This window comes from Hyaena hyaena, unplaced genomic scaffold (genome assembly GCF_003009895.1).
Source record: "Hyaena hyaena isolate Hyena2069 unplaced genomic scaffold, ASM300989v1 scaffold_103, whole genome shotgun sequence".
NCBI classification, from domain to species: Eukaryota; Metazoa; Chordata; class Mammalia; order Carnivora; family Hyaenidae; genus Hyaena; species Hyaena hyaena.
In genome coordinates, this window is record NW_024080735.1 from 1089942 (window position 1) to 1102700 (window position 12759).

Sequence of the window (12759 nt, forward strand, 5' to 3'; positions counted from 1 at the left end):
GATTTTGAGGGCCAGAGAGAGAGTTCCTTCAAAATGCAGCCGCCCCTTGTGACAAGAGCCTGAAGAACAAGGCCAGGGCTGACTTGCAAGCTAAGAAGAAACCAGCATCTGATGACCTTGGAAATGAACCTCCAGGCTGGGTCAGGCCACCTGCCAGCAAGGCCATGGGGCATTTGGCAAGAAGGTTTCAGAGGTCACCTGGCCCCCAGCAGCAGGGCCCCGCCCAGTGTCAGGGCCCCTTTGGAAGGGAGAATTCTTCCTCCCCCTCCAGGGCCTGGGCTGGACTAAGAATTCAATTTACATGGGGGCACCTGGGTGGCTCAGTCCTTAAAGCATCTGATTTCAGTTCAGGTCACGATCTCTGGTTTGTGAATTCGAGCCTCGCGTTGGGCTCTGTGCTCACAGCTCAGAGACTGGAGCCTGTCTCCCTCTCTCTCTGCCCCTCTCTTGCTCACATTCTGTCTCTCTTTTTCCCTAAAAAATAAATAAACATTAAAAAAAAAAAAAGAATTCAATTTACACAGAACAGATCAACATGACAAAGGCCCAAAGCTGTACACCCACGTATGGAGGCCCAGTAACGAAACTGAGACCCAAGAGATGACCAAGTCAGGCAGCTTTCACACAACCTAGACGAAGAGACAAGAGGCTTGTGAGGAATTGACGGGTTAAGGAAAACAGGTGTTTGCGAGCTTTAACTAGTAAGGAATTCTCCACGGAGTTTGGGCTGAGGCTGTATGGGAGTGAAGAAGTCAGCAGGTTTGTTTCCACAGCTTTCTCGGCACTCAAGGCCCCATCTCTGGTGATAAGGGTATCTTTTCACTTGTTACGGCACAAAGGGCATTCACGTGGGAGGTTTGTTTCCCCTGGAAGGAGGAGGGTCTGAGGGCCTCTGCCACATGGACACATTCTGGGGCGGCCTGTCCTTGACCCCACAGCCCCACCCTGCTGGTCCTCAACTATCAAAGCCTTAACACTTCCTACGGGATCGCCATCTGGGTGTGCAGGCCTGGAGTCTGTGGCTTTAACCACATGCTTTTACGTGGTTCTGGTGCTCAGCGAAGTCGGGGACCCTCCACCTTGAGAGCACCCCAGTGCAGACATACCCGCACCACAAGACAGCGATGGGCCAGTGTGCAGGCATTTTTCATGTTAAGACCTGCACCCCGTTAAGCCCATCGCTAGTTCCTGTGGCATCTGTGGAGGACACACAGTGAAGGTGCTCCCTACTCCCCATGACACCTGTAAACACGGAGTCAGCATCAGGAGCCCGCACCCTAGGGGGTTAGAAGACACTTTCCTGAAAGAGTAAAATAATGACTCTCATGCAAATAAAAGGTGAACATATGTCCAAGACTTTATTTAGCTCATTAATGAAGGAGGGAGCCAGTAGGTGGGTTTTGGGTTTGTTTTTTGTTTTTTAATGGTTCAAAGAGGAAACTAAAAGAGAAGCCGGTTAGGAATGTGGCATTGATGGGCGCACAGTGGCTCAGTCGGTTAAGCATCCCACTCTTGATTTTGGTTCAGGTCATGATCTCACGGTTCGTGAGTTCGAGCCCCGTGTTGGGCTCTGTGCTGACAGTGCAGAGCCTGCTTGGGATTCTCTCTCTCCCTCTCTCTCTCTCTCTCTCTCTCTCTGCCTCTCCCTCGGGGCAAGCAGTCTTTCTCAAAATAAATAAATAAACTTTAAAAAAGGGAATGCAGAAATTGAGATCGGTTAATAGATGCAAAACTAGGCTGTAGAGTCACACTTACACCAGGGAAAGCTCACCTGCATATATAGGGATGTAAGGACACAAGTCTAAACCAGACTGACTCCATAATAGGCCTTAAGTTTCCTCTCTAAACTAGAAGGCCTAAGTTTCAGTTTCCCTGAAACTATCAGGCAGCTACACATTACCCAAGGCCGAAGAAACTGCCTACCACTTCACTCCACCACACTACCTTGGCAAAGTCCAATCAAGAAAGGCCAGCAACTATAGATAAATCTCAGTTGCCTAATGTAAAAGTTAACCCATTAGTCGCCGAACAAGACTCTAGGCTCGCTCTATGGTTGGTTGAATTTAAGGGTACCCTGAATGTTGTAATTGGATCCCGCCAAAAGTAACAAATACTCTAGACAATGTGTATGGTTAAACCCGCTGTCAATGNATGTAAAAGTTAACCCATTAGTCGCCGAACAAGACTCTAGGCTCGCTCTATGGTTGGTTGAATTTAAGGGTACCCTGAATGTTGTAATTGGATCCCGCCAAAAGTAACAAATACTCTAGACAATGTGTATGGTTAAACCCGCTGTCAATGATATTGTATAATTATGATTGGATCACTGTTTCCATGCCACAACTTCTGTAACTCCCCCATCACAAACCCCATAAAAACCCTACTCTGCCTTTGTTCGGGGCTCTCAGCACGGATCCACGGCGCTGGTGAAGTCTGTGAGCCCGAACTCGAGCTCGTAATAAAGCCCTTTGCCTTTGCATGCGTGACTCGGTCTCCCTGGTGGTCTCTGGTCGGTGAGGATACTGCGATCTGGGTATAACAGGGACAAGAGTTATTTCCATTACCATCAATTTTCTAGAACTTTCAGAGTTGTGAAATAGCTCAAATATTATGAAAGGCACAGAGACGTGCTCATCAGACACTTTGCAAGGCTGATTTAGGCTTTGCTGAACATTACAAAGAACACCTAGGAATTTTTTTTTAATTCCAAAGACTTGTGTTTCCTGTTTCATTGTTTTGCAGACAGATTCTAAATGCTCAAATCTCAAACTATGCTTCAATGTCAACTATTTATTTTTCCTGTTCTTCAGACACACCTCTAATTATGCTAAAAGATCATTTTTTAAAAACAGGTAAAATCAGGAGGTGGCTGGGGGGCTCAGTCAGTTGAGCATCTGACTCTGATTTCGGCTCAGGTCATGACCTCTTGGTTTGTGGATTCGAGCCTGGCCTCAGGCTCTGTGCTGACAGCACGGAGCCTGCCTGGGATTCTCTCTCCTTCTCTCTGCCCTTCCTCTGCTCACACACTCTCTCTCTCAAAATAAATAAACTTAAAAAAAATAATAAAATAAAAACAAATAAATAAAAAATCTTCTGGACAAGGCCAAATGTCCTGTGGGATAGAGTGGAGAGGGTAAATGAGAGCAAATTCACCCCATTTCCCACTGAAGCACAAACGCCTGCCTATCAGTGTGCAGGAGATGGAGGACACGCTGCCTGGGTCACCCACTCCTCCCGGGAGCTGACAATCCCAGCTCTGTCCGGGGACGGTCACCCTGACTGTCCACGCTCTGTCCCGGGACCTGTCACCCTGTGCTCTTCTCGAAACACTCTGCCAGTATTGACAAGTCTTCCACTCAGTGTGTTTCAATAAACAAACATTACCTGTTTTTTGGTAATCTGTACCCCCAACTCCCAACGCGGGGCTTGAAAATCAAAAGCCCCACGCTCCACCGACAGCCTTTTAGTGTAAGTATGTCCCTGCAATATCTGGGACACACTTATACTAAAAAAATTCTGGTGTTAACCTGAAATTCGAATTCACCTGCGAAGATGTCTCTGTATTTGTCAGCCCGGCAGCCCTGGCCGTGATGGGTGGCACGGTGATCATCACCGGCCTGGAGGCCTTGGAACCTGGTGCTGCCAGTGGCCGGGTGTGCGTCAGCGGTAGTGTGTGGGCCGGGTGCTTATCCCTGTAAGACCAGGGCATCGCTGCAAGGCTCCCACGAGGTGACTTCTGCAGAGCAACTGGGACAGTGTCTGGCACAAAGTCGGAGACCCACCGATGGTAGTGAATCTAGTCCCCCGACCCCCTTCCTTCATGGCTGCAGGTGGCGAGCCTGCAAGCGGAGGCCACAGCCCTGCAGCTCCGTGCCAGGAGGCCCCACCCGCCACCGGGAGGCCCCACCCCGCGGCGCAGAGGCCACACCCCTCCCGGAGGCCACACCCCGCGGCGCCGAGGCCACACCCCGCCGGGAGGGGGCGCCTCCCGCTGCGGGAAATCACTGCCTCAGAGCAGCGGACCGCAGTCCAGCCGCAGCGCCCCGGGTCTGGCCGCGCCCCTGCAGACACAGGCCCGCCCTCGCTCGCCGCGCCCCTGCAGACACCGGCTCTCTCTCGCCGCGCCCTTGCAGACACCGGCCCTTGCTCGCTGCGCCCCTGCCCAGACACCCACCATGGCCGGCATCGCGGCCAAGCTGGCGAAGGACCGAGAGGCGGCGGAGGGGCTGGGCTCGCACGAAAAGGCCGTCAAGTACCTCAACCAGGACTACGAGGCGCTGCGGGACGAGTGCCTGGAGGCCGGGACGCTCTTCCAGGACCCCTCCTTCCCGGCCATTCCTTCTTCCCTGGGCTTCAAGGAGCTGGGACCCTACTCCAGCAAGACGCAGGGCATCGAGTGGAAGCGGCCCACGGTAGGTAGGGGGCGCGGCGGGGTGCGCGGGAGGGCCTGGGAGTGGTGCGCGGGGCCAGGGTGGGGCGCGGGCAGTGGGGGCCGGGGTGCGGGGTCCAGGCCTCTGGCGGAGGGCCTGCGCCGGCCGCCGGGAGCGCGCCCCTCCCGGTTACTCGGTGCCCGCGCGTCCGCAGCGCGGCCTGGTCCCTCCCTGCCCAGGCGCTGCCCCGGCCGGTGAGGCGCGCCCTGCCCCCCAGCGCCGTTAGCAGGCCCAACCGGGGAGCCGCCTTCGGACTCCACGGAAAGTCCGGGTGACGTCAGGGGGTCCGGGGTAAACTTTTTGGAGCCCCGTGGCGGGGGTGGCGGGGGTGGCGGGGGTGGCGGGGAGGAAGGGCAGCGGGGGAAGGAGGGAGGTGGGAGGCAGTGCATGGCCAGGAGAAGTGGGCTCTAACTCTGCTTCCGTCTGCTGCAGGGCGGGGAGGGGAGGGAGGGAGTCCGCAGCCCGGGCCTTTTGTGAGTAAGGACTGTCTCATGCGGCGGTGGATAGATGTGTCCAATCAGAGTTCCCTGTTTATTTTTCCAAATGGGAGCTGGCGAGACCTGAGCCAAATATTTACCCTGATGATTAAGGAAGGGCTGGGAAGATGCAGCGAGGGGCCACATGTTCCTCCTCCTGTGCAGGAACACCTGCCAGGCCTTAGGACAGCTTGCTCTTTGACCTGGTCGCCCAGGCTGGCCTTGGACCCCCTGCGGGCTGCACCTCCCCACCAGACCTAAACAAGGCTTCCTGGGAATCCAGCCTCCAGATTCTCGGCGGGAGAGTAAGGTTGCTGCCCCGCGTCCCCTCCTCTGGTGCTCCCAGGTCACCTCCTGTTTCCCCATACCCTGAGCTCGCCTGCAGGGTGACCCTGCCTGAGCCATTTAACCTCCCTGCCTCCATTTATTCTTCTAAAAGGAAACATGTTGCCTAAATGTTTTCCTCTTTAGTTATCATTCTTTACCTTTTATTATGCATCCCTGAGTCCTGCTGACTTTCTGCAGGTGTTTTCACAGTTTATAGACACAATTGCATATTATGGTCCTTCCTACTGAACTGGGGGACCAGGGGGCCATTATGTGTGTCATTCACCCATACACCCCAGAGCCCAGCAGGGCTCATGCTCTGTCACAACATCCATTCATCCAGCCAGCAATAATTAGTGAGCACATATTAGATGCCGGGCTCTGTCTGAAGTGCCTGGGATACATCTGTGGACGGATAGACAGCGATTCTTCGCGGAGTGAGTGAGTGAGCGAGTGAGTGAATGCAGGAGTGTAATGAGCCTCATAGGAAATGGTAGTTGTAAAAGTGGTCCCGCAGCAAGTGCATTCACCTGACGTTAGCAGAGCGCTTCACTCACAGTGTAAAACTGAACTCACACACTCCGTCACTTAAGTCTTGCATTCATTCAGAAAGCAGTAACGGAATACTTACTGTGTGCCAGGCACAGTGCATAGAGTTTCTGCCTCTTTCGACTTCAAGGGCTAGTGAGGGGAGGCAGCCTCCCCCCCCCCCCCGCCGCCGACAGCTGGAAATGCCTGTAGGGCTTCTAGATGGGAAGGAGGTCTGGAGCCCCTGCAAGACCCCTGCTTAGGGGAGGCTGTTACGGTCCCATTCAGCGGCTAAAGAAATGGAGGCCTGCAGAAGTTAACATGTGCTCTCACGGGGGCCCGGGGTAGAGCCAGGACTCTGTCCAGTCTGTGGGTGTCCGGAGCCCTCGGCTCGCAGCTGCCCCCTGCCTCCATCCGCCCTGCCTTACCCAGCACCACAGGGGAGACAGAACGTCCCCCAGATTTGGACACTAGCAAGTCATTGGTGACTTGAACAGAGCAAGTGGGGTGCCTGCTGCTGTGGCCCCAAGGGGGGGACCATCCCAGCCACACTCAGAAGGGTGTCTGTGGAAAGGATGGGTTAATGGTGTGCAGGGCCCGACCGCGGGGTTTTAGAGGCTGTGGCAGGTGTGTCATGGGTTGAGTCACAGAGAGAAAGGGGTAGGAGACAGGCAGAGAGGAAGAGGTGGGGAAACAGGGCCCCCAGGCAGGGAGAGCGGGGAATGGGCAGAGCAGGGGGAGGGCGAGGCCGTACTCCTCCCCAGGAGGGCTTTCCTGGCAGAAGCACAGCTGGGGAAGGGGCTGGAGTCACCAGGCAGGAAACCGGAGCCCATGTAAGTCCCATTGTTCCCTGAGCACAAGCCTCCTGGGAGGTTCAGGACTCGCTTATACCGCCTCAAACCTGCGTCTCCTGCCTCTGGGTTGGGGGAGTGCCAGCAACTCGTCCTCCAGTGACAATAATAATAGCGGGTGACGTCTGTGGAGCACTTGCCAAGGACACTTACAGAGTCATCTCAGCACAGCCTATGGTAGGCACACTTGTCACACTGTCCCCATTTTACAGATGAGGAAACTAAGGCCGAAAGAGGGGAAGGAACTTGCCAGGGTCCTGGAACCTGTCCAAGTGGCGGGGCTTGGGTGCAGACCCCAGTGGTGTGAATCCAGAGCCCAAGCTCTTGATGGCCTCCCTGGGACTGCCACATCCGAGTTGAATCCAGTGCCCCCATGCTGGGCACAAGGTTCACTTTTCTAAGCACCCCCCAGGGCCACTCTGAGCTTTGCCTTCTCTGGAGAGGCTGTCCCTGAAACCCCGTGAAAAATCCTTCCAGGGTAAGTGCACAGGGAGGAACAGGAACAGCAGTGTGGGTCCCGGCTCCTTGGCGCCCAGCCCTGCGTGCCGGTTGATCGGCTGGGGGGGTGCTCACCTCGGCACAAGCACGTTCTCGAATTGTCCGTCCCTGAAACAGACCGCCCTGGACACCAGAGGAATGTGCTTTGCTGCAGATTTCGGCTGCGGGGCTGGAGGCCAGGGGCTGGATCCGGGACCCACCCAGGAAAGGCTTCTGCTTGACCCGGAGGGGCGCCCCGGGGGCTGTGGGGTGGAGCCCCTGCAAACCAGGTTTGCCCGAGCTGCCAAGCACCCAGATTAAGTCCTGGCTTCCTCTGTGGCTTTGGGGTGGGGTGAGCGCTTCAGAATCAGGAAACACAGAGAGAGGGCAGCAGAAGGGGCCAGGCTTGTTCCACAGCAGCTCCCAGCAGGGTCCTTGTGGGACAGTCCTGAGGTTTTAACCTTTGAGACTTGTTGCTTATCAGTTGGAGGGAGCACAGGAGCAGAATGAGTTAGCTGTGTGCCCGTGAGTTCAAATCTCAGCAACCTCTGTAACCTAGAGCATGAACCTTCTGACATGTTCTCTACGGCTTTATCTCCTTAGCCTGTGTCCTCACCCACAAAATGGGGACATGGCCTTCTGTGTTCCCGGAAGGGTTCCATGAGATAAAGCACCACGCACAGCCTGCTCTACAGCAGCTCACGAGACGTGGATGCTGCGTGTCCTGGCCCTGCGGTTGCATTCAGAAGGCTAGAAAGTTCCCAGCAGCACCACCAGACAGGGCACAACTAAACACTGAACTGCAGAGTACAAGTGCGCTGGGGCTCAGATCCCAGAGATGAGCGAGGGCTGGGCTGTGAAGGAGGGCTTCCTGGAGGAAGTGGCAATGAGTCATGAAACGTGATACAAGGTGAAACAGGAGAGAGTAGGGCGGGAAAGGTGCAAGGAGAGAGGAGGGGGCTGGCATGGCCGGCGGGGCAGCTCTGGAGGGTGAAGGGACCCCACTCCTGGCAGAGAGGTGGCACGTGGCCCCGGGAGTGGTGACATGATGCGGGCTGTCAGCAGCATGGGGCGCTGGGGTTCCCTGGAGCAGGGGTATGAGAAGGACCCAGGGCAATGTGTCTATAATCGCAGAACTTCTCTGGGATTTGGCGGGGGAGCCGCCTGGTGTCCTGACTGCAAAAGCCTGTGCCCGGTGGCCTGATGGCACCTTGTGGGTCTTGTTCTCAGGAGGTCTGCGATGACCCCCAGTTTATCGTTGGAGGAGCCACCCGCACGGACATCTGCCAAGGAGCCCTGGGTAAGTGATGCATCTGACACGGCTGTGGGGTCCCGTCCACAAGGCTGTGCCTTCCCACCCTTCCCAGGCAGCCCAGTGATTTCCATTTCCAGAAGCTTCCTGGAATGTCTGTCCCCCCCAGCCACCCACCCAGGGGCCTATACTGAGGCTCACAGGTGCTCGAGGGCCCCCAATGCCTCCCGTGCCCCTGCTTTGGCCTCCGAGCCTCCTGGGGGCAGCATCACTGGTGGCCGGTGGCGCAGTCGGGCTGCGGGCTGAGGGCCAGGGGGAGGACTCTGGTCTCTGGGGCTCGGGGACCCAGACGGTGACTCAGTGCGAGGGAAGAGGACAGCCGGGCACTGACTGCTGGGAGGAAGTTAAGGCCCCTGGGAGTTCTCAGCCCACCGTGGAGTCACAACAGCGGGAGGCGGGGGAGGCGGCTCTGTCATTGCCACGGCAGGTGCAATGCGCATTTACAGCAGGCAAGTGGGCGGCCAGGGTCCAAGCGCCGCCCTCACCACGGCCTGCGGTCTCCTGTGTCAGTGGGAAAACTCCCGAGTCTGTGAAGGAGCCCTGATGGTGTGGCCTGGAATGTTGTTTAAGATGCTCATGGAATCGCTTGTAATAAATATGGGCCTGTGGTCACCGTGGTCACTGGAGCAGATTACTTGCTCCCATAAACCCATGTTCTGCCATCGGCTTCACCTGCGGCCCACACGGGTCCATTGGGAACAAAACCGATCGACCTGACCTGCGCGTCCTTCCCGGCCCACTCAGCACAGGCCCTGGTGCCCAGAGCAAGAACAGCTGTGTGTCCTGAGTAAACAATACCGTGTGTGCCAGACACGGAGGTGTGACAGTGAAGTCCCCAGGCCCTGTGACTATCCTCCGTGTAAGGTGACACTAAGGCCCGGGGAGGGAGGGCAGAGCTGGGGGTCCACACAGTGCAGACAGTCTGACCCCAGGGCCGTCATGTTAGGCCCTGGGCTATACTTGTGCAAGGGGACCTGGAAAGTTCCAGGCCCTGACTGGGGTCAGGGCTGCTGTGTGAATCATTAGGAAATGCCTCTTCCAGCTGGTCGGAGCCCAGCCTCTGCGTGCTGCGGATGCCTGAGATGCCAGAGCATTCTTGCCTGTGGGGACCCCGCCCCCCCACCCAGAGGATAGAAGCCTAGGGTCCTTGAGCCATTAATGGGACTTAACAGGCCAGGAAGTTGGCAGATGCCTTGGCCAACCCTGGGGTTGGGGGTATCCGGAGACAGACATGGCAGCTGTCACACCCAGCCTGTCACACCAGCCTGCACCCCACACTGGCCCACTCCCCACACCAGCCCACACCCCACACCGACCTGCACCCCGCACTGGCCCGCATTCCACACTGGCCCGCACCCCACACCGGCCCAGACCCCACACCAGCCTGCATTCCACACGTGCCCGCACCCCACACCGGCCTGCACCCTGCACCAGCCCATACCCCGCACCAGCCCAGACCTGACACTGGCCTGCGTTCCACACTGGCCTGCACCCCCACACTGGCCCGCACCCCACACATGCCCGCAGACGCACTTCACAAGAGAGCTCTCTTGTGCTCTCTCTCAAAAAGTGTTAGGACATCTTAAGAGGCAAATTGCAACTACCAAATGCAGGACTTAAGCCTTGCTCAAACACCACCAGGGTTGTGGGGAGGAGACGTGCAGCTTACACTCTGGGGTGAGGCTCCAGAGTCTGCAGTGGATCAAACAGAAACAAGATTGAGTACGATAAGGCCTCTTAAAATTCCCCACTAACCGGTGTTGATGGCTAAGGCGTCTCACACCAGGTCAGTCGTGTCGCCCTCTCAGCCCCTCCTCGGGAGGCTCCGGGTTCAATGGCTACCTGTGAGGTGCGGTTGACAGGACGCTTACCCGGACTCCGGGCACAGGGTGGCAACTGTCACCAAACGCCAGCAGGCTCAGGAGCCTCCAGAACAGGGCACCATGGCAGCGCACCTGGTCACACAAACAGAGGTGGCAGCTTTGCTTTGACTGTAAACAGGTCGTCACTAGGAACCTCCGTCTCTTCTAAAAATGGGCGGGAAAGAGGGCAAATGGCATGGCCTCAGAGATCTCCTGCCACGATGGCCTGCATGCAACTCCCCCAGAACTCGACTACTAATTAGTACTGGAAATAAGTTTTAGATGATTTAAAACTTTAGTAATGTTTGTTTATTTTTGAGAGACAGAGCCTGAGTGGGGGAGGGGCAGAGAGAGAGGGGGACACAGGATCTGAAGCAGCTCCAGGCTCTGAGCTGTCAGCACAGAGCCCGTCGCAGGGCTCGAACCCAAGAACTGTGAGATCATGACCTGAGCTGAAGTCGGACGCTTAACCGACTGAGCCCCGCCGGTGCCCCTAGATGATTTAAATGGTAGTTTTCAAAAGTCATTTGTATAACAGATGCCTTTTAAAAAATGTAATAGACCTTATTTTTTAGTGAAGTTTTAGATTCACAGAAGAGTTGAAAAGACGGTAGAGAATTCTGTTCACTTCCCCCCCATCTCACGGTTCCTGCACTTGTTACATTAATATACGTCATCGTTAAGTCTCTACACTTTTAGATTCACGTCCTGACTCTGCTCCAGGACCCCAGTCAGTGACCATGTCAGATTTAGTGTCATGTCTGCTTGACTCCTCTGGGTGGCAGGTTCAGATTCTCCTTGCTTTGTACAGACTTTGTAGGATGTCCCTTTATTGAATTTGCAGGTGCCTTTTTAAAAACTAATGCATGTAGTTTAAAAAAAAAAAAATGACGGGGGCGCCTGGTGGCTCCAGCAGTTAAGCACCCAGTTCTTCATTTTGGCTCCAGTCGTGATCTCAGGGTTCATGGGTTCGAGTCCCATGTTGGGCTCCATGCTGTCGGTGCAGAGCCTGCTTGGGATTTTCTCTCTCTCCCTCCCTCCCTGTCTCTCTGCCTCTCCCCCACTCTCGAGCTCTCTTGTGCTCTCTCTCAAAAAAAGGACTAAAAATTAAGTGTCAGCTGTTTCGATGGAGAAAGTAAATACCTTCCCTTCTCTGTCTCAGCAATGCTGGCTTCTCGGCCAGCCCCATCCTCACCGCCGGCGGGCCTCTCCGGCTCCTGCGGCAGATGGAGGGGATCATGAGTCATTTCCTCCAGGCCTCCCCGCCAGTTGTAAGCGCTCTGTCAGGGCTTCGCTCCCAGAGCCCCTCCTGCCACCGCTAAGCCGGGAAGTCTGGAGCGCAGGGCCTGCTGTTTGCCCTGGCGGAGGTGGGGGCTAGAGGGATGTCCCTGTCCTGCCTGGCTGCCCCAGCCTGTGACCACACAGCAGGATTCCTGACCTCCATACCCGGGAGTCCTCCCCCAAAGGAACCGCCCCCTGGTTGCACACACTTGCAGCGGAAGTCCCCCAGTGCCCGAGAGTTTACAGCCCCCCCCCTTCTCCCCGCCGGCCTCAGATCGCAGTGACTGTGCCCTGTGCGGTGCTCCCTCGGATCGGATTTTCCTGAGGCCCCACCACTCCTGATGGTGAGAATATGCAGACCCCAGTCCCTCCCGCGCCCATCACGGGGCTCAGTGCGTGTCTGTGGCAGTAACGTCCCTGCTCCAGGGTCCAGGGAGCCCTGCTCCATCACGCTCCAGTGTGCGGGCAGTGGCAGTGCAGGCAAGGGGGCCCCCGGAGGAGGCCCACGCCGCATCCGGCGCCTGGCCCGCGGGTGTGCGGCAACGCTGCAGGACGTGGTCCGCGTCTGCACCCTCCCCCACCACGCCCCCATCTCCCACCACGGCCCCCCGCCCCCGCTATGGCGGCACGAGCCACGTGGGAGCCCTTGAAGAGGGACGATCGCAAGCGAGGAACTGAGTTTTTGATTTTTTCAAGTGTAGACGTTTAGAGCCTCATGCGTGTCACAGCTACAGCGTGGGGGGCGCAGCAGACCATTGAGGGTTGGGGTCCCGCCTTCTGACCCTTACCCTTGGACGGGACGGTCCCCACAGGCCTGCGCATCCCCACCTGAGCCCAGTAACAGGTGTAACCAGCGTGTCGGGAGTGAGCAAGCGCACGTCCGCACGTAGTCAGGCAGAGCGAGGACTCGGCTCCGCCCCCCCCGGCTCTTGCCGTGGGCGAGTCCCACCTCCATCTTCCGGCCTCTGTGGCCTCCATCCTTGTAAGGGGGTGGTAACGGCAACCCCCGCGGGGCCGAGATGACACCAGCGAAGCCCGCCTGCCCGTGGCACAGGCCTTAGTGGCTGCAGGTTGGAAGTTGTCTTCTGGGACCAGCAGCCCAGGTGAGGCTGGGGGGTGCGTGTGCCTGCGTGACTCGGTTTCTCCATCCGGCTGAGGGCCCGCAGGGGCTCCGGAGGGGAGGTGCCCCCTCCTGTGGGCTGTGGGGGCAGCAGG

The 12759-nt window shown here is 56.9% G+C and overlaps 1 protein-coding gene across 1 annotated transcript in view; it reads left to right on the plus strand.

Moving 5' to 3' along the window:
- The first annotated feature begins 4004 nt into the window (after window positions 1-4004).
- CAPN2 (calpain 2) overlaps window positions 4005-12759 on the plus strand; it is a 37297-nt gene continuing 28542 nt past the window's right edge. The window contains exons 1-2 of the mRNA XM_039235845.1: window positions 4005-4412; window positions 8320-8389. Coding sequence (XP_039091776.1) covers window positions 4176-4412; window positions 8320-8389 — 307 coding nt within the window. The 5' untranslated portion in view covers window positions 4005-4175. The remainder of the gene's footprint in view (window positions 4413-8319; window positions 8390-12759) is intronic.